The 19,011-nt window shown below is 41.5% G+C and overlaps 1 protein-coding gene across 13 annotated transcripts in view; it reads right to left on the bottom strand.

Annotated features, from left to right (window-relative positions):
• The window catches only part of LOC307218486 (doublesex- and mab-3-related transcription factor 2-like), a 75,710-nt gene extending 57,418 nt beyond the window's left edge, over positions 1–18,292 (bottom strand). For 7 of the 13 annotated variants that reach the window (XR_013839989.1, XM_079980777.1, XM_079980768.1 and 4 more), the window contains exons 1-4: positions 17,523–18,280; positions 15,835–15,943; positions 14,874–15,128; positions 14,185–14,238 (exon numbers count right to left, since the gene is read on the bottom strand). Coding sequence is in view for 11 of the 13 variants with exons in the window: in XM_079980777.1 (XP_079836903.1) it covers positions 14,213–14,238; positions 14,874–15,128; positions 15,835–15,943; positions 17,523–17,837 (705 nt within the window). In the remaining 2 variants the exon portion in view is untranslated. The other 6 variants (XM_079980771.1, XM_079980773.1, XM_079980775.1 and 3 more) reach the window with 6 other exon arrangements.
• Between the last annotated feature and the right edge of the window lie 719 nt (positions 18,293–19,011).

Below are 19,011 nucleotides of genomic sequence, written 5' to 3'. Positions count from 1 at the left end.
AGAGTGGCAAGTGGGCGGTCAGCTGCTAATAGCACCTTGACTATGGGCCCCCAAAGCTTGAAGTTGTCACTGGAAGACAGAAATGCCTGGTGCCCGTCTGGGTGGCCCAACACGCCTATTAATCTCCCAACACGAGATTAGCTAGTGGTTCTAATCTCCCTTGCTCTCTTAAGCCCAGCTACTGCCAGCCCCTGCTGTCATGGATGTTAGCTGCAAATAGAACACTTTTCACACACCTTTGAGAAGCAGATAACACAGATCACTTTTGAGATGGTTCTGCTTTGCTTGCCACAGGAAGCCAACAAGCTTTCTGGTCTGCCCATTCCATAAACTGGCAGGAAATCACGACCGGCTCCCAATTTGCAATAAAATGTTAGCAAACACCCAGTTCGGCCAACCCAATGCTTTTTTAAATAACACTATTCATCCTGTGCCTGCCAAATTAGAGACGAAATTAAGATATTTTACATGCAAGTCACAAAATTAGATCAGACCTGTGAAACGAGCCAACTATTTTTCTGCAAGCTGGTGTCTATTGGTTGTATTAGTTAACTATTTGGAAGTAATAATAGTAATAAAGTAAACAAATGACTGCATGTGAAGGGAATTGACTAGGATCCTGATACATTGTGATGGCTGCTGGTGGCAACTGTACAAGGAAATAAGAAAAAGAATTATTTTGTGTTTATAGTAACGACTACCAATATGGAAGCAATTAGAACACACTTGAACATTCTTTTGGTACAGAACAGATCGTGAAGGAAACAGTGTAAAATGATTGTTACTTAATCGGATCCATATGTGCTTAATTCAATTATACAATGACAACATATTGCTATTGATAATTAAAAGAATCAGAGAAGTACAAGGACACCCAAAGAGCTGACAGCAGCATTCCACTCCATTCCAATGCTAGCAGAAAGCAGTTCACCAAATTTAACCATGGTGTAGGTTTCCCTGACCTCTGTCAAGTTACACCCAGAATGAACCTGGCACAATGCAGCAAGAGTGCAAACATTAGAGATTTTTTTTAAAAAATAATAATAAAGCTTTGGAATGAGCTAGTCTCCTGGGGAATAAAACCCTGCAGATTTCCAGAATTTGGAAGACCATAGAAGGCTGTGTATTTTGGCTGCGTAGTCTAACTAGCTATTCACAGCTGTAGGACCAGTCACACTATGGAAGACATTTTATATAAACATGACTAAACGGTATAAAGTATTGAAGCATTTTTAAAGATCATGCGGTCAGTTTTTTCAGTTATTCACATGGTGTAATAAATTTCTGACTAAGGGGAAGGGGGTGGAATTAGTCCCTGAACATAATCAACTACTACTAGTCATTCAAATGCCTTCTTATATTATCATTCAACTAGCGGCACCAGAATCACTTTTCTCCCTTCAGAGGGCAATTCTTCTCCAGTCACACTGTGGTATAATTCGTATGGGGTAAAGGTTGTGTGAAGGATCCAACAGAAGGTCGACTCTCTGGCAATAATTTGAAATCCTGGCTATAAATGCAACCCTGATTTTTGAGGCTTGTGGTAGATTCTTTGTATTAACTAGACACATATGCATCTATTGGGAAGAGGGTTGAAAAAAGTTGTTTGGCAATGAGAAAAATATGGTTGTGTCCCACATTTGGGATCAATTTCATAATCCTTTGTGCTTGTTTTGCTATGAGAAGCAATCATATAAGCAGCATATAAGCATGAAGTGATGTCAGCTCTTTTATATCAATATTTAAATGTGCTTTGTTACAGATCCCGATTTGATAGCTACAGTCTCTACACCTCTGCCATAGGCTTACATTAGCATGCAGCATTTTTAGACTACATTGAGAGCAAGGAATATAAGATCAAACCCACCCCATCCCCTGCCTTCTATCTCCACAATTTACTGCGTGAAACTGTCCCCACCCACCCACCCACCCTGGCTTGCTTCTTATACTAGAGCTTCAAGACACTTTCGCCAAAAGGGGAACAGATTATAGCAGTATTTAGATTCCCTATTACAGTGAATGGGGGAAACACAGATTATTGTTTTATGCAGAGCAACTAACAGAGGATGGATCCTGCAGAAAGGAATGGCTGGATGTGAGTGAAAGGAAAGACAGTGGAAGGTGACTAGTTTGCACTCACTGTGTGTGTGTGTGTGTGTGTGTGTGTGTGTGTGTGTGATTTTGCTGACTTTCCTTCTTGCAGATGGAATCCCCTTAGTACAGAGAATGTAATATATGATCAGAGAACTGTGAGAAGAAGGTGGGTGGACTGAAAATTTTTTTACTCGCTGGCTCAGTCTTGGGAGACATACAGTTAGACACCTGACAAATGTGGGATGGTGCTTCAATTTAGATTTGTTCATTTCTAAAAAGAAAGATATCATCTGCCCTGGAATCCCTTTTTAATTCTGAGCAGATGAAGGAAGGCTGCAGTTTTATGACCCAGGGAATAGAACAGATGAAATCCTGGGCTGTTTAGATCAGCACCCTGATTGTGGAAGGCAGCATGGACAGGAGTTTATGTATCCTACAATGATTTCTATAACCAACACACTCACCCACCCTTCTGATGGTTGGTCTTCATTTTCCAGAAAGAGGTCTAGAGGCTTACATCATGAGTTTGGTTTCTGTGCAATGAAGGTCACTGGAAACTGGTGGCTTTTCTGCATTATAAGGTTTATTTGCACACACACATGATAGAAATCTCATGATGGTAACACTATGCACACCTTCCAGAAATGATCTGCAGCAAGTAAGTTTCTGTGGCAACACTTTGGCTGAAGGATACCTAAAAAGTTAGGGTCATTTATATAACAAAGAAACTGGTTTGACCATCTCAGCAATACTTTTTTCTGCAGAATCCAACTTCAAAATCCAATCACAGCAATAGAGGGAACCACATATGCCCATTTGGTCCAACCAAGAAAACTAGCAGATCCAAGCAAAAAATTCTGATACGAAATCTTCTAATATGAGTATAACACTTCACCATCCTTCATCCAATGTAATTCAAATGCTTGATATGTCATTCTTGCAACTTTCTGACTACTCTCCTGTCCAGTTTCTACTGCCACCACCTCTTCCAGCTAGGAATCAGAGTGCACTACAGAGTGTGTCTACAACAGCATCCCACAGATGGGGAAGACATTGTGCCACTTCCTCCAAGACACATGCAAACTAGTTTCCTGTGATGTCTGAATAAGGAGGAGAGGAAGGGGAGGGACATGCAGGCACACGGCTCATGCACTGTTAGATAAACTCTTCACTGACAGATAAACCATTATTTGTTGAACCGACACTATCACATCTGAACCTTCCAACATAACTTCTAAGTCAGCCTATGTTTCTTTTAGTCAGGCTAAGCCAAAGAGTTAAGGTTGGCCTGTGCTGCAGCACCTAGATGCCGAAATCCAGCATCGCCTGAGCTCTGCGAGTGTGGCTTTCTCCCGATTGAAGTGCAGAGTGTTTGAGGACCGGGACATTCAGAGGGAAACCAAAATGCTTGTTTACAAAGCTATTATACTACCAACCTTACTGTATGTTTGTGAAACATGGACCACGTATAAACGCCATCTCCAACTCCTCGAAAGATTCCATCAACGGTATCTCTGAAAAAATGTACACATCACTTGGGAAGACAGGCAAACTAATACCAGTGTACTGGAAGAAGCAAAGATCACCAGTGTTGAAGCAATGATTCTTCAACATCAACTTCGTTGGACTGCTCATGGCTAATTATCGTCTTCCAAAGCAACTACTCTATTCCAAACTTAAAAATGGAAAGCGTGATGCTGGTGGTCAACAAAAGAGGTTTAATAAAGACTGTCTCAAGGGAAATCTTTAAAAAATGTAGTATAAACACCAGCAATTGGGAAACACTGGCCTGTGAGCGCTCGAATTGGAGAACAGCCTTTACCAAAGGTGTCATAGGCTTTGAAGACACTCAAACTTAGGACACAAGGGAGAAACGTGCTAAGAGAAAGGCACAGCTTGGCAAATCCACACCGTGATAAACTCCTGTCCGGAAACCAATGTCCCCACTGTGGAAGGACATGTGGATCCAGAATTGGCCTTCACAGTCACTTACAGACTCATGGTTAAAACCGTGTTTATGGAAGACAATCTTACTCGGCTACGAGTGATCGCCAAAGAAGAAGAAGACCCTTGATCCCTTATTTATGAACAGAATTCAAATCCTCGAACTAGGATCCTTCAGTTCACTGTTTCTCCTTCCTTGTCACTCTTGGTTAGAAGTCAGTCATGCAGCTTGTTTAAAATTCTCTCCAGGGCAGAACTGACTGCTTACAGTTAGCAGCAGAAACCTTGTTTGGCACCAAAAACAGAGTTACAGTCACACCTGATACCTAATACTACTGGCAGCAATAAAATTACAGCCTGACATTTGACAGTTTAAAAACTAAAACATTCCACACAAACTGCTTTGACCCTTTCATATGTACTCAAAGCCACATGTCCAAGCTGATGTTTCAGTTCCAAATTAGGTGGCTAAGCAAAATATGCAAACAAAACAACTGCAATAAATTATAGAGCTCTGAAAGTACCACTGCAATTGCACAAATCAAGGTCAGACATGCTAATGATTAAAAGCTGGAGAAGCAGCAGCATCTTTGCCTTTTCCCAATTGACAATATACATGTCAAAGTGAATCCCCATGCCAATTGTAAAAACTGATTTATCTCACTGTACTAAAAACACTTATTGTAAGACATCTGCAAAAATGTTTGGGGGCTACCACATTTAACCTTTATTTTCAAAGGGTAAGTTACTTAATTTTGTAGACTGCACATTGTGTAGATTGTATTTTTACAAGAAGAAAAGAAAGACAGAAAGGAAGGAAGGAAAAGGAAATGATGTATTTATTCATTCCAAATTATATCCAGCATTGTAGCCTTTGTGACATCTAAGATGGCTTTAAAATTTGCTACCATAAATGTTATGAAAAATTAAAAAAGTGTTTGTAGCCAGGAACTTTATTGAAACTATGCAACTCTTCTCAATTTAATAAAGTGGTAGCTAATCTATCCCTTGTCATTCTCCAGAACAGCTTCTCTCACACAAGTGCTCATGGAACGCTATAGTTTATAACATTATAGAATCACACAATATAAGAGAGTGTTCGGGAAATAACAGGAGACAAACAGACAAGCAGTACAAAGATTAGCAGTATTGGAGGAGATGGAAAAAAGACTCAGTCCTCCCAGTACAGGCAAATCCAGAGGACCCAATTTAGGGTTTGCTTTTAAACTCGACTGGTGAATAAAGTCAAGCCAGTTTGCAATTGTACATGATGAATGAGAAACTGAAAAGAATACTCCTCCTTGGAACATAAATGGTAGCACAGCAAGCTGCCTTTCATCACAGTATCAAATACTGGAAGAACTGTAAGTCTTACTTTTGTCACGAGAGGGAGCTCCAGTTCAAGTATTTCTTAAATGTGAATTTGAGAGTGGAGATGCAGTGTTTTGTCCAGCAAGAATACGTTAACAGAGATACTATACCGATAAAAAACAGAAGTTACAGACACTTTCTGACCCCATGTTTGTGATAGGACAGGCAACAGTACCTATAAAACTAGGCAAATATTACATACTTTATTTTTAACGTACATTGTTCTTTGATTAAACTTTTATAAACAGGGGCGACAGTAGCACTGAGATGGGGGAAAAGATATTCAGAGTTGTACAAAGAAAAGTAGATAGGGAAGATCTTGATTTGGAATCAAGCCTAAGGGTTGTACTGAACCTGCTTCTAACTCGGAGTAGGCCCATTGAAATTAACAAACATAAATGAGCCACATCCATTCACTTCAGTTAATCTACCCTAAGTAGGATTAACATTTAATATCACCCTAAAAGCTGGACCAGGAACTTCTGCAGTGCAAGTCCCAACTATACACATTTTTATACCCATGGCCATTTTTTAAAATTATCTCCATACTGTTGCAGACAGTGTTTGTTTGTTTGCTTTACTTTCAAGACCCTTATTCAGGTCACCTAAGAGATTTCTTTTTCAGATATGGGATTTACACCCTGCTCTACAATAAAATAAGACTCAAGAACAGAACGTATTTCCCATTGGGAGGGGGCAGCAGGTGCCTGCCCTTGTGCTGCTGCCACTGCCAGGGCAGAAGAGGAGGTGGTGTGGTGGTGGTAGTAGAGGAGGTGCCTGCCCCTTACCCTTGAGGACTTGTTCTGGGGTGCTTAGGGCAGGTTTTACATATGTCTTCTGGATGCTCGTGGCCTCTGTTGTGCTTTCAGCAGCTTGTATTGTTACAGAGTCTTGGGAGCCAGGGTTTATGGGTGCCAGATTCCCCTAAATCCCAGGGTCTGATAGGTGTTAGCATTTAATCAATGTTTCGAGTGTTAAAATTGACTTCCAGACACTGGATTTAGAAAAGCATTAAAATACAGTGCCAAGCCAGCTTCCCTTGTTCAGGAAATCGCCTGGGAGATCAGCCATTAACAAAAGACAAAGGGAAAGTAATGGGCCATTAGGAAAGCCAGAGAGAAGGGACTCTGTGCCAGGCAGAAAACCGGAAGGGTCCCTCCTCGCAGCTCTAAGTAAGTTTGGAGACAAAACAGAGTAGGGTTCAGGAATGCAGTTGGCCGTGATGTGAGCTGAAGGTTGATTCTGTAAAAGGCAGCAAGCTAGAGAGAGGGTTAGAGCCATGGTAAGTATGCCTGGGACCCCTGAAACCTCACATTGCTCAGAGATTAGGGTGGCATGCAACAGTACTTTGTGAGGTGCTTTCAATAAACTTGTATTTTTGCATTTCCACATAGATGCTGTATGATCTGGAGAGGGGGCGGCACAGCCTGTGTCTGTTTGGGATGCTTTTGGGGCCATGGAGTATACCAGTGATCTTCACATCTGCTTACCTGGTTGTGCTGTTAGTGTGGTTGTGCAACTGGAGGAGTGTGTGGTGGGTGCAGTCAGGGTGTGTGGCATGTACTCATTAGAGGCTGCATGCAGAATGTGCTCTGTTTTTCTGCACTGCTTCCCATGGATTCTCTCTAAGCGGCCTCACAGTCTGCACAGTTAGGAGGGCTTGGATCCTATCCACCCTGTGTGTCAACAGGTGGCAGCAGTTTCCATGGTGACAGTGGCATTCTGTATTTCAGCAGATTTTTCTATTCTGCTGGGTTGGTGCCAGTTCAGCCATCATTTCTGCCTTCCTGAAGCTTCTGAATGGACTCAGGATCTGGAATACTTTATGGCGGCTTAAATTCAGCCAGCATATATTAAGCCCGATTCCCATGTTTAGGATTGCCCTGCCCGCTAAGATTCAAACTGGTTCACAGCATATCATATTAACAACTGCACTACCCTGCTGTGCTTAATCCATTTCCATTTAAAATCAGTGGGCTTCAAAACATGCTTAAGTTGGCTGGAACAAACCTCTAATTATCTACATTTGTTGTTAATTGTCCAGGCAGGCAGCCCCAAGTGAACAGTCCTGACCTCTTTCACTCTCAAGGCTTGAGATTATCCAGACATTTCATCTGGTCCTACGGTTACTTGGAAATATATACGTATAATGAATTATACCTATTAAAATCATTTAAACTGCTTCTGTTTAGAGATGACACTACAAAGCCAATTGGATTTTTGTGAACCAACTTAAAAACTGTATTCTTGTGCACCAGTATAGTGAATCTCATTCTATATTGCTTTTAAATATATTTATCTCCCCTCTGTTTCCTGGCTAGCTACATGCAGTCCAATAAAGCTAATGGGACTCTGTTATTTCTTCAATATCCAGATAGTAAGAAAAAAAGCAAATGCTATTACATGGGTAGGCAAGCTAAGGCCCGGGGGCTGGATCTGGCCCAACTGCCTTCTAAATCTGGCCCGCAGACGGTCTAGGAATCAGCATGTTTTTACATAAGTAAAATGTGTCCTTTTATTTAAAATGCATCTCTCGGTTATTTGTGGGGAATAGGAATTTGTTCATTCTCCCCCCCCCAAAAAAAAATAGTCCGGCCCCCCCACCAAGGTCTGAGGGACAGTGGACCGGTCCCCTGCTGAAAAAGTTTGCTGACCCCTGTGCTATTAGATGTTGAGTCTACATGGATCACCTAAATCACTGGTACCTTCACTGAAATTTTATCACTTTTTAGCAGCCCTGTACATTAAAACATTCTTTGTATTATTATTTTAAGGGAAAGTAATGGGAGATTAAGGAAGTTTGTTCTGTCATTCCCCAGTTAACAGCTTGAAGTGTGCAGTCAGAGTACTGCAATATAAAAGTACATACTCAAAAGTGCTCTGGCATGACTTCTGGAAAAGTGGTTGGGAAGTTGTAACTAGGGTTTCAAGCTTTAAATAGGTTCATTAAATATTTAGGCTGCAGTCCTATGCATACTTACCTGGGAGTAATTTCCAATGAATCAATGGGGCTTACTGAGCAGTCATGTATTGGATTGCACTGTTAGTTAATTAATTGCTGAAGATGGTGGAAATCCATCAGAGGGGCAAAGATTAAGGAAACACTTGTTGATTTTTCAAGGCTATTTTGATTCTGATGTGTTGCTGGAAGCTTTCACCTACTGAATTACAACTCACTTTTTCCTTCAGTAGTTCAAAAGTTACTGTAAAAGCTAGCTTGTGGGAGTGGGATCAAGGGTGTACCAAAGGAGTGGTTAGGTTGGGGACCAAGGGCACAGGCCGGGGGGGGCACAAAAATCATGCCCCTCCACTCTGGCTCAGAGTGGCTAGGAGCCTATCTGCCCACTCTCCGTGCCAAGGGTGCAAAGGATGGTGTGTGTGTGTCAATACAGCTCCTTGCCAAGGGCGTAAGGGAGCCTAGGTACGCCTCTGGTGGAGACAGATTAACAATCTGACCAGATGGGCCACCAAGGTTCCCCCCTCCCCGACCATGTTGGCATGTCCATGTCTCTTTTGCCAGGTGCAGAAATGTGTGTTTGCTTTCACATCTATTCTGACATAGCATCAAAAACAGGGGCATACAGCTCTGCAAAGATGGAGTTGGGTAACAGAGAATAGTGGTAAAAATGAGTCACTATGTAGACCTGGAATGGGGAATCTATGGCCTTTCAGATGTTGTTGGACTACAACTCAAATCACCTCTGACAATTAGCCAATCCATGCTGATTGCGGCCAAGGTGAAATCTAACAATATCCAGAAATTCCCCATATCAGAGTTTAACTATTACTATTACTACTACTCCTACTCCTACATTACAGTTTGAGATACAATGCCCTATCATTATTATAAAAACAATAGGGATTGTATCTCAAACTGTAATGTGACAGTAAAAGTTCAAGGCACTGTAACAAATACTACTGCAAAATTAGTGCAGTTTCTCAGTCTTGTCTTCATGGGGGAAAATGTTTGGTTTTACCTTACCAATATGAACCTTTAAACTTTCAAGATATTTGGACTGCCATCCTATTTTTTGTTTTGTTTTGTTATAATATCTTGGGCTTCTGAGTAACTGAACAATTAGGGTGATTAATTGCATGCTTGCAATAAAAACAGACGACCAGCAGAGATCCCTTACAGGCTAAATATTTTGAGAAAATTCTATCTGCTACTAGACATAACAAATGCAATCAACCCAGCATGCAACTTGAAGCTGGTTGAATGGATGCTTGCTGGTTTGCTCTGGAACCCAAACCTCCTTAAAAGAAGCCAAAGTGTTTAAAAAAATAAACTCAAGATGGAGAGCATGGGGGAAGAGAAATATTGACATGTGAAGCTGATATTATCCTAACAAAAGAAACACTGTTGGCCCTTTGGCCATTTCATTGTTCAAATCAAAACAGCAAGACTTGGGAGAGTACACACTGGCTAAAGCGTTTGCCTCTGAGTAATTAACTGCTGCTGGGTAAGTTACAACACACCAATAGGATATTTCTCAAATGCACATTTTATATCAGGTGGTCAAGCAAGCTGTATTTATACAGCACAACACAAAATCTAGTGGCTTATGTAAAATTCAGAGAAAGTCAGGTTTTATTGTTTACATTACAAGATCAAGTTTCTAACCCATGGGGTTGTGAAGCAAAGCATAAAGACACAGGCAGTGTGATAAAGTATGAGAAGCTAGAGTGGCTTTAATTATTTATTGGACTACTACCCTGCCCTTCAAAAATATGTGACTCACACAATAATATATTCAAATACAAAAGCTAAAACTTGCAATAGCAAAAACTGGATAAAAACCAGCAGCAGAGATAATAAATTTTAAATTCTAGAGAGTTTTGGGGGAAGGGGTCTTCATTAGGCACCACAATAATGCAAATTACAGGGGAGGGGCATCTCTGAAAAGGGATGGGGCATCTCTAAAAAGACACCTACAGAAGAGCTGAAAACATGAAGCCTAGTTCATTTGTTTATAGGTAAATCTTCAGCTCCTTTTAAATCCCTTCACATCTTAGGGCTGGGGTATGTACCATCACTTTGAATTTGACTCATAAATAGACACTGAGCCAGTGCAACTGTAATGCCCAGTCATTTTAACTATATTCTAAACCAATGGAGGTTTTCCAATCTGTCTTCAAATGCAGTCCCATATACCACACATCCATTCATTTATTATTCAGTTCCTAAGCCTGCTCTTCATTGTAAATGATCCCAAAGCAGGTTACAACATATAACTACATAAACCACAGCAGGCCAACACTAACAAGCCAACCACTATCATAACACATTGACAAAAAGTTAGATAAAAATTCCAAAACATTTCACAATAGCCCAGCTCAAAAACTGACTATATTGCTTCAATCTCTTCAATAAGCCTAGGCAAAGAGGTGCCTCCTTAACTAGCATTAAAAAGCTAACAGTGTCAGCACCAGGTAATCTTCAACAGGGAAAGCATTCCAAAGAGAAGTGGCCACCACAGAGATGGCCTTTTCTCGCATCACTCTACAGGCAGACTTGTATAGAAAGAGGTATTTAGGTCTGATCATCTTTTATACATCAACATTAACACATTGTATTGAGTGCTGCAGGTTCTGCAGGACAAATGTTGTTATGTGGTTCCAACCGCCAGTACTTCTCAACATCCTCAGAATTACATCAGCTACAGTTTTTAAACCATACGCAGCCCAAAAAGCACTTTACAATAATTCAACTGGGAAGTTACCATAACATGCGTTGCTATGGCTAGGCTACCTAACCAGGAAAGGCCATCACTGACAAACTAGTAATTGGAACTCCTTGCCACCAGGACCATCAAGGACAGCACTGGATCAAGGAGAGCCCCAAGAACATGAGCTCACTCTTTCAAGAGGAGAACGAACCTATCCAGAACAAACTGTGTATCAAATTCCCAATCAGAGAACCAGCAGCACACAGGTAATCTAACCTGAATGTTACCAGTCCAGAGCATAGATAAGTGAAGTCAAACTATTAATATTCCAAGTAGAGTTGCATGTGGTGTATCACCTTAAGCTTATAAAAAGGATGCCATTCCATGGAAGCAACTCACACCTCAAGTGACACAAGTTGTACCTAAGTGTCTACACTCTCTTGTTCCTTACTTGTATCAGAAAATTTTCCAATGTGTGCTGACCCAAGTTACTGGAAGACCCAAATCACTGAATGAGAGCAATTTTTAAAGAATAAAATCTTTATGGACTACTGTGGGATAGCCCTCCATCAAAATAATGCTTGGGTCAATTAAAAGCCCTTCCTTATTGAGGCTTTACTTAGGTTGTGAAGGAGCAAGAGGCAACAAAAATAAGCGAATCATCTCAGTCATTCCCTACTGTTTCTTCACTAGCAGAGGGCAGCCCATAAGAGGCATATCATGAAGCCTGCAGGAAGCAAAGGAAAGTGGAAAGAGCAGACTTTGGTCATTTCCTGTAAAAAGAGCCTGACTGCAATGTGCAGAGAATAACTTGTCTTGGTAGCTGAGAGCATTTGGACCTTTTCACAAATGAAGCAACCCAATCTTTTAAAAACAAAACCTGTGTTTATATAAGCTAGCTGCATGAATTCTTGTTGGGCAAATTAACTCTGTGATATGACTCAATATGTAGGGAAATAACTTTAACCATTTCAGTTGCTATGAGTGTTTCCATGATTTACAAAGCTCTCCTTCAGGCAAGAGCTCAATGGAGACCAAGAGCTGGGAAAATCTATATGCTATAAATGAACCAATATACTATCTTTAAAGGAAATTGTTGCTAAAAGAAAAGAACATACACTTGCTTCATTAAGGCAAATTATTATTTGGGACTAAAAGCAAGACCTAGAGATGTTAAACTGCCCCCCAAGCTTGAAATATGTGTTTCTTTAGTTAATTTAAATTAACTGGTAACTAGTGCTTTAATTTCTTTTGTGTACAGAATGAAATATTGGCTCCAGCAATATTAGTATTTTGTAGAAAAAGGTAATGCGTATCTTGAGAACTATAATGCATATCTTGAGAACTTTAACTTTTCTTGCCTATTGTTTTAGATAGTAGAATTGAAGTGTATCACACTATTTCATTATTTGTAATAAGGGTGCCAAGAATCTATCATCAAAGTAGTACGGAATTCCTGTCGCCTAGGCAGCCCAGGCCCCTTCATGGATCACTGCCTTGCCGTGGCGAAGGGGCTTGAATAACTCAGAGAAGCTATGAACTATGCCGAGGAGGGCACCCAAGATGAACAGGTCATAGTGGAGAGTTTTGACCAAACGTGATCCACCTGGAGGAGGAACCGGCAAGCTACTCCAGTATCCCTGCCAAGAAAACTCCATGGACAAGGATGGAAGTGAAAGCTGGACCATGATCGCCGAAGAATTGATCGCCGAAGAATTGATGCTTTTGAATTATGGTGCTGGAGGAGACTCTTGAGAGTCCCATGGACTGCAAGAAGATCAAACCTATCCATTCTTAAGGAAATCAGCCCTGAGTGCTCACTGGAAGGATAGATCCTGAAGCTGAGGCTCCAATACTTTGGCCACCTCATGAGAAAAGAAGACTCCCTGGAAAAGACCCTGATGTTGGGAAAGATGGAGGGCACAAGAAGAAGGGGACGACAGAGGTCGAGATGGTTGGATAGTGTTCTTGAGGCTACCAGCATGAGTTTGAGCAGACTGCGGGAGGCAGTGGAAGACAGAAGTGCCTGGCGTGCTCTGGTCCATGGGGTCACGAAGAGTCGGACACGACTAAACAACTAAACAACAACAACAAGGCAGCCCAAGACTTCCAGACACACTGTCTAGGCTTGTGCCCTTAGTAGTAGTGTCCAATATATTTCCAGCGAAAAGCAGTAAAGTTCAATTCCATACACATACTATTTTGTGTGGAGGTGGATGAGAGGATTTTCACAGCACAAATCCTATCTTTGCATGTCTGCTTGGCTGTATTCTCCATTTTGCTCATGAATCCAACTCCCTAGTAAGTGTGCTTGGGATTGCATCCTCAGAATTGAATAAACTTGAAAGAAGGGCAGCTGCTCATAGAATGTGCACTTATTCTACCACCACTTCTGATAAACAGATTCTATAGGTTTTCAAAATGGTACAAAATCTGTAAAACCTTCTTAACCAGAAACAACAGTGGGCATGGCCACCCTTAAAAGGTACAGGACAGATCACACTGCACACACCCCAGTTCTTTAATTTTCCCTTCTGTTTCTGCTGACCCTCTTCTCCATGACAGTGGTGGTGGTGACCCCTCCTCGTCCCAGATTATTTTTTGTCAGTTTGGGTACATGTGGTTTTTTTTTTATAGCAGTGGTAGCCTCTCTGCTTGGAGCATATCATAATCCGAATGATATGGCTAATCAAATGGCAATGCTGGTTACCTATTACCCTGCTTCAGCAAAGAATATTCAACTATATTTTCAGATCCTGTTTGAAAGAAGCTGCAGTTGCAGTGACTTTCAGGGACTTTAGGCACAAAAATTGGTGATTTGTATCACAGTTACTTCCAGTAATTTGATCAAAACAAAAAGTTATGTTATGCCATTTTATGACATCATGCTATGTTGTAATATTTTTTCACCTGGTTTTTCCTCTGCAAATAGTTACACTGTATTTTATAATATACTGGAAGCCATATGCCTGGTAATATTTTGCAGCTTCATACAGGCAAATAATGTTTTACTTATAAGCAAAACAAGATGGATGAAAAAGCCCAGTTGAACACATTTACAAACATAAACATTGATGAAAATAAAGATGCAAATCCTCACTCTTACCAGAACACACTGATCTAGTTCCAATGTATCACAACAAAGTAGAACGTTTTCCCCCTACATCAGAAATGGAACAGGAGTCAATGATGTTAACTACTTGCAGAAGAGTTATAATTATACATACAATATGAATATTTATTTAGTAGAGAGACTTCCTTATTAATATTTCATAAGAATACTGGCCATCCAAGCTACTTAATAGATTTAAACTTTTAATAAAGATTCTACTGAAAAAGACAGTATCTGCTTGTTTATTTCTGAGCAACACTCTTGAGACAAATGCCTCACATCCTCCTTGACTTCAAGACCTGTATCATTAACATTGTGATTTTCTTGTTTTGCATGATGATTGCACAAAATACAGTATCTGGCTGCCACGTCTCTTAATTCTTTATTTTCTTGGAGTTTTATTATTTTGGGGCTCCGGTTATTCTCAAGTAAGAGAAGATCTCTGGAAAAGACACTGGACAGAGCTTGCTCCTTCCAGTCACAATTATTTTCTCTGTACACATTTAGGTATTTATTCATGTTCTCCTCACAGGTATGTTTCTGTGAAGTGCCACCTTCAGTTTGGCTTGCTGTGATAAAAGCTACATTCAAAGGAGAAGTGTCTGTGATTTTATAAATGCAAGGTCCATAGTCTAGAACCTTGGTGTTTGAATGCAGCAAAGGAAAACAAATATTCAACATACCAGAGTTAATGCATGTCAAGTAATTAAGGTAATCATGTCCACTTTGGAATACATTTTCCTCAAGGGCTGGTAAATGCTCTCTGCTCAGCAGCTGTCTTCTCTGATGGGCAGCAAATCTGTCAAAGGTTCTTTGTCGAAGTTCCCTTTCCAACATTATTGATTCCAACTCCTTGTCTGCAAATGCCCTTCTTTTCCTCATTCTCTCACTGAGGCTAGAAAGGCAATGTTCTGTTTCCTGGGAGGATGGACTATTTGCTACAACAAAATCCAAAGGAAAAGGACAGTTATTGTGCAAAGCCTGGCATTAGGTGCTTTCAAACATTATGCATTTCCTTTACAGAAAGCATTTCACGCGGTAAAAACGGTATTACTAAGAAACCTGTGTGTAAGTTGTCACATCACAGGTAATAGTTGCACGTGCCAGTCATTAACTGTTTGTACACGTTGTATAGTTGAAAGTGTAGCATAGTGAAAGTGCACCCATACGCTTGTCACATACAACAGCTAACAGCTAACTACACCAGTGTATTTCATGTGTAGGTAATATCATATGTAATTAAGACATCTGAAGCAGCCTTTGTGCTTAAATACAGCTGACACCAAGAAAATCAAGAACACTCAGTTCATACTCAAATCAGTGGCACTTAGGTATACATAGCTTCTCTGGAAGGCATCCAGTATTCACTCATGAAATGTAATGTCAACCAGAGTCCTTGACTAGAAATGCCATTGTCACACAATCTTTTGATGTTTTTTAAGGGTTTGGAGAGTCATGCCTAAAGAGGTCTTCATAAGTAGATGCTTATTTATGGAATGTGTCAGGAATATAAAATAAACATTCATTTCACAGCTATAACAACTTATTGTCCTATATCAATACCACATTTTATAATGGAATACATTAAAAGGGAAGAACCTACTAGGTTTGTTTCAAGTGTATTTCCTACATGCAGGCACATACCTTCCGGTGAGTGTCTAGCCAACAACCTGGCAGTCTGCTTGGTCTTGCAATGAAAGTTTAATCTGTGGCCAGAAACTGAATATTCACTGCTCCTCATGGCTTTCTTAACCTATATAACGACAAAAAGAAGAGGACATTCATCAACACCATAGCTATTTTTGCTTACTAACAATGTCCATGCTTGCCTGCTAAAATAATACTGAAAACATTCAAGCTATTTGTAAGCAAATAAGAAAAGCTGCATTATGATTAAAAGACAACTTTCCCCCAGGATGCATTACAATTATATAGTTTACATTAGGGGTTTATTATTGCTGTTTTAAATACATATAACATATAACATGAACTCAAAGAAAGGGAACTTGTCTTCAATAGCAGTAAACCAATTACGGTGCCAGGCCCAGACAGCTCCACTAGCACCCAAATTAATTTAAGAAGCTTAAACTATTTACACTGAATCCATCCCATTTAAAAGTTAAAGCTACTCAGCTTCGATCTACATGAGGCAAAGCTCACTAAAGACTGGGACTTGTTTTCAGCTGAAATGCAGAACCAGATTCCAGTGACTTTCTCAGGAAAAGGTGCTTCAGGTTACTTTCCTTACATTATTCCTCAGCTCCACATCCTCCCCGTTTGTTCTTGTGTCACTTAGAATCAAAGAACCGTAGAGTTGGAAGGGACATCAAGGGTCATTTAGTCCAAACCCATGCAATGCAGGAATTGCAACCAAAGCATCCATGACAGTTGACCATCCAACCTCTGCCTAAAAACCTCCAAAGGAGAGGAGTCCACCACCTTCCCAAGGAGTCCATTCCAATGTCTAACACCACTTACCGCCAGAAAGGTCTTTCTGATGCAGATGCTTTATTTTTTTGTTCTGGAAAAGCTTACTGCCCTATAAAGCTTGCATGGGCCCAGAAGCTAAGCAAAAAGTACATCCCACTGCCCAAAGCACACACCAATGAAGCTAAAACTAAAGCCAGCTGAACTTACAGGAGCAAATTCAGCAGCTGAAGCTTTGTGCTTTGCTACAGGGAAAAAAACATCACAGCTGAAGATGCTCCTGCATTGCAAGGAATAAAGGCAAGGTGGGGGGGTTGCCTCTGGGGCGGGGATCCTGCTTATACTGTACAGGGACTAGTACGTTCTTAGTTTAAACAGCAACTATTCAACTTGCCAGAGTTGCCCATACTGGCAAATGTGGCCCTCTGAGGGGCCCCCACATCCCATGCCCTGAGGCGTTTCCGCCATTCCCCCACCCGTCGCTGCCGCCTGAGAGGATTTCTTTAGCCATTACTAACCGTTCTGCTGCTCCACCACCGAAATTAATACAACTCAGTGCTGAAGCAAGTTGTTCAGGTAAGTTTTTAATGTCTCACATTATTATTATTTTTATATTTTGCTGGAAGCTGCCCAGAGTGGCTGGGGAAACCCAGCCAGATGGGCGGGGTATAAACAATAAAATTATTATTAACTGTCACCATCATCCTCTCCATCATCATCATCATTATTATTATTATTATTATTATTATTATTATTATTGTGTTATGGCCTCTTAAGGACTCCAGAGCCGTCAGCAAGGAGAGAGGGGCCCGAGGAGGAGCCCTGCTGGCCCCCTCTACGGCCGGCGTTGTGTTTCCCGCCCCTGCTGATTTTTTTCCCCGCGCAAGGCGCGCGCTCCCACTCACCTGGCCGGCCACCTGGTCTTGGTGCCTCCTCAGCGCCACCTGCGCGGCCGTCACGCGCTGCCTCTCGAGCACCAGCAAGCACGCGGCGCACGCGCACTCCCGCCAGCGGCACAGCCGCTTGTGGCCCTTGAGGCTGGACACCACGCCGTGGTTCCTGCAGCGCGCGCACTTGGGCAGTCGCTGGCTCAGCAGGCGCCGCGAGCCGGTGCTGAAAGCGCCGCTGCCGCCCTCGACCTCATGGCCGGGGCGCTCTGAAGAGCTGACGGGGCGGGCAGATTTAGCTTTTCGCTGCCGCCTGGAGGGCAAGGGCAACATGATGGACCTTTTGCTCGCTGTCTCAGGCCTTCTGAAGCTATAGCTCTTTTTTTTTTTTGGTGGGTCTGAAGGCACCTGCACAGGTTGGGCTTCACTTTGCTAGACGACCGCAAAGTCGCGTCGCGCTTGCAACTTGTTGGGGCTGTAGCGCCCTCTGGCCGAGTCTGCGGCTGCTTCCCGTCGGCTCTCCTCTACAGCCGTATCTTCTTCTGTCCTGCGTATTAGTAGCACCTTTCTGATGAAGGCTCAGCCCGGCCCAGCCTTGATCTTTGACGTCAGTTCTCCACTTCTCCCCACCACTTGCCGCTCAATCAAATCTATTCCAGGCTTAACCCCTAAAATGCTACAGGACACAATGCTCTGTTTTGCCGCCCTGCCCACCCCACAACACACATACACACGTACCGACCCATTTTCGAGTCCTGTACTACATCAATTATTGCCAAGAATCGGATGCACACTCCAGATTCATTATGAGAAGAACGTGGACTGTCAGCCTTGCGAGGCACAGTAAGTGAGGACGCTAATTCAAAATTACGCCTACCAGTGAGCAAGGACTAGGGCAATGTGTTTATTATGTTTCTTCATTACTTTTCTGGCAAGATACTCAAGGCAGTTTACAGCAGAAAAGCACAAAAACAGATGCAACTCCTCCCCCAGCCAGTAAGAAAAACATAATAATGGGAGACTGCAACAGCAGATTTTTTAAAAATAATTTTTGTAAACAGTTAGGAAATGGTCCTGAAAAAACTCCACTGAAATGAGAGTTTTTACTGAACTTTCTTCAGTGGTTCACAGTCTTGAGACTTAGTCATTTAGCATTTTAAACGTCAAAACTAGCACCTTGAATCATGGCTGGAAGCAAATCAGTAACCAGTGCAGCTAGTAAAGGATTGGCATAATGTGATACAGCTGGCAGTTGCATGTGGAACTAATGGAACCTTTTGGGCATTATTTAATGATGGCTCCATGTAGAACATACTGCAGTACAGTAATCCAATCTCAAATTAACAAGAAACAACTTTTGGTGTGTAATTCAAAGTTGGTAAAAAGCAGTCCTAGCCACCACTGATATCTGAGCATCTAGGTGCAGTTTTAAGTCTAGAACGCTCAAACTATGTATACTTTTTTCATCAATACTCTCTCATTCAAATGCAGATGTATACATATTTAA

The sequence above is a fragment of the Podarcis cretensis genome (assembly GCF_951804945.1).
Source record: "Podarcis cretensis genome assembly, chromosome: 6".
In the NCBI taxonomy this organism is placed as follows: domain Eukaryota; kingdom Metazoa; phylum Chordata; class Lepidosauria; order Squamata; family Lacertidae; genus Podarcis; species Podarcis cretensis.
Note: the sequence above shows the minus strand (reverse complement) of the source record. Positions and strands in the feature narration are given on the sequence as shown.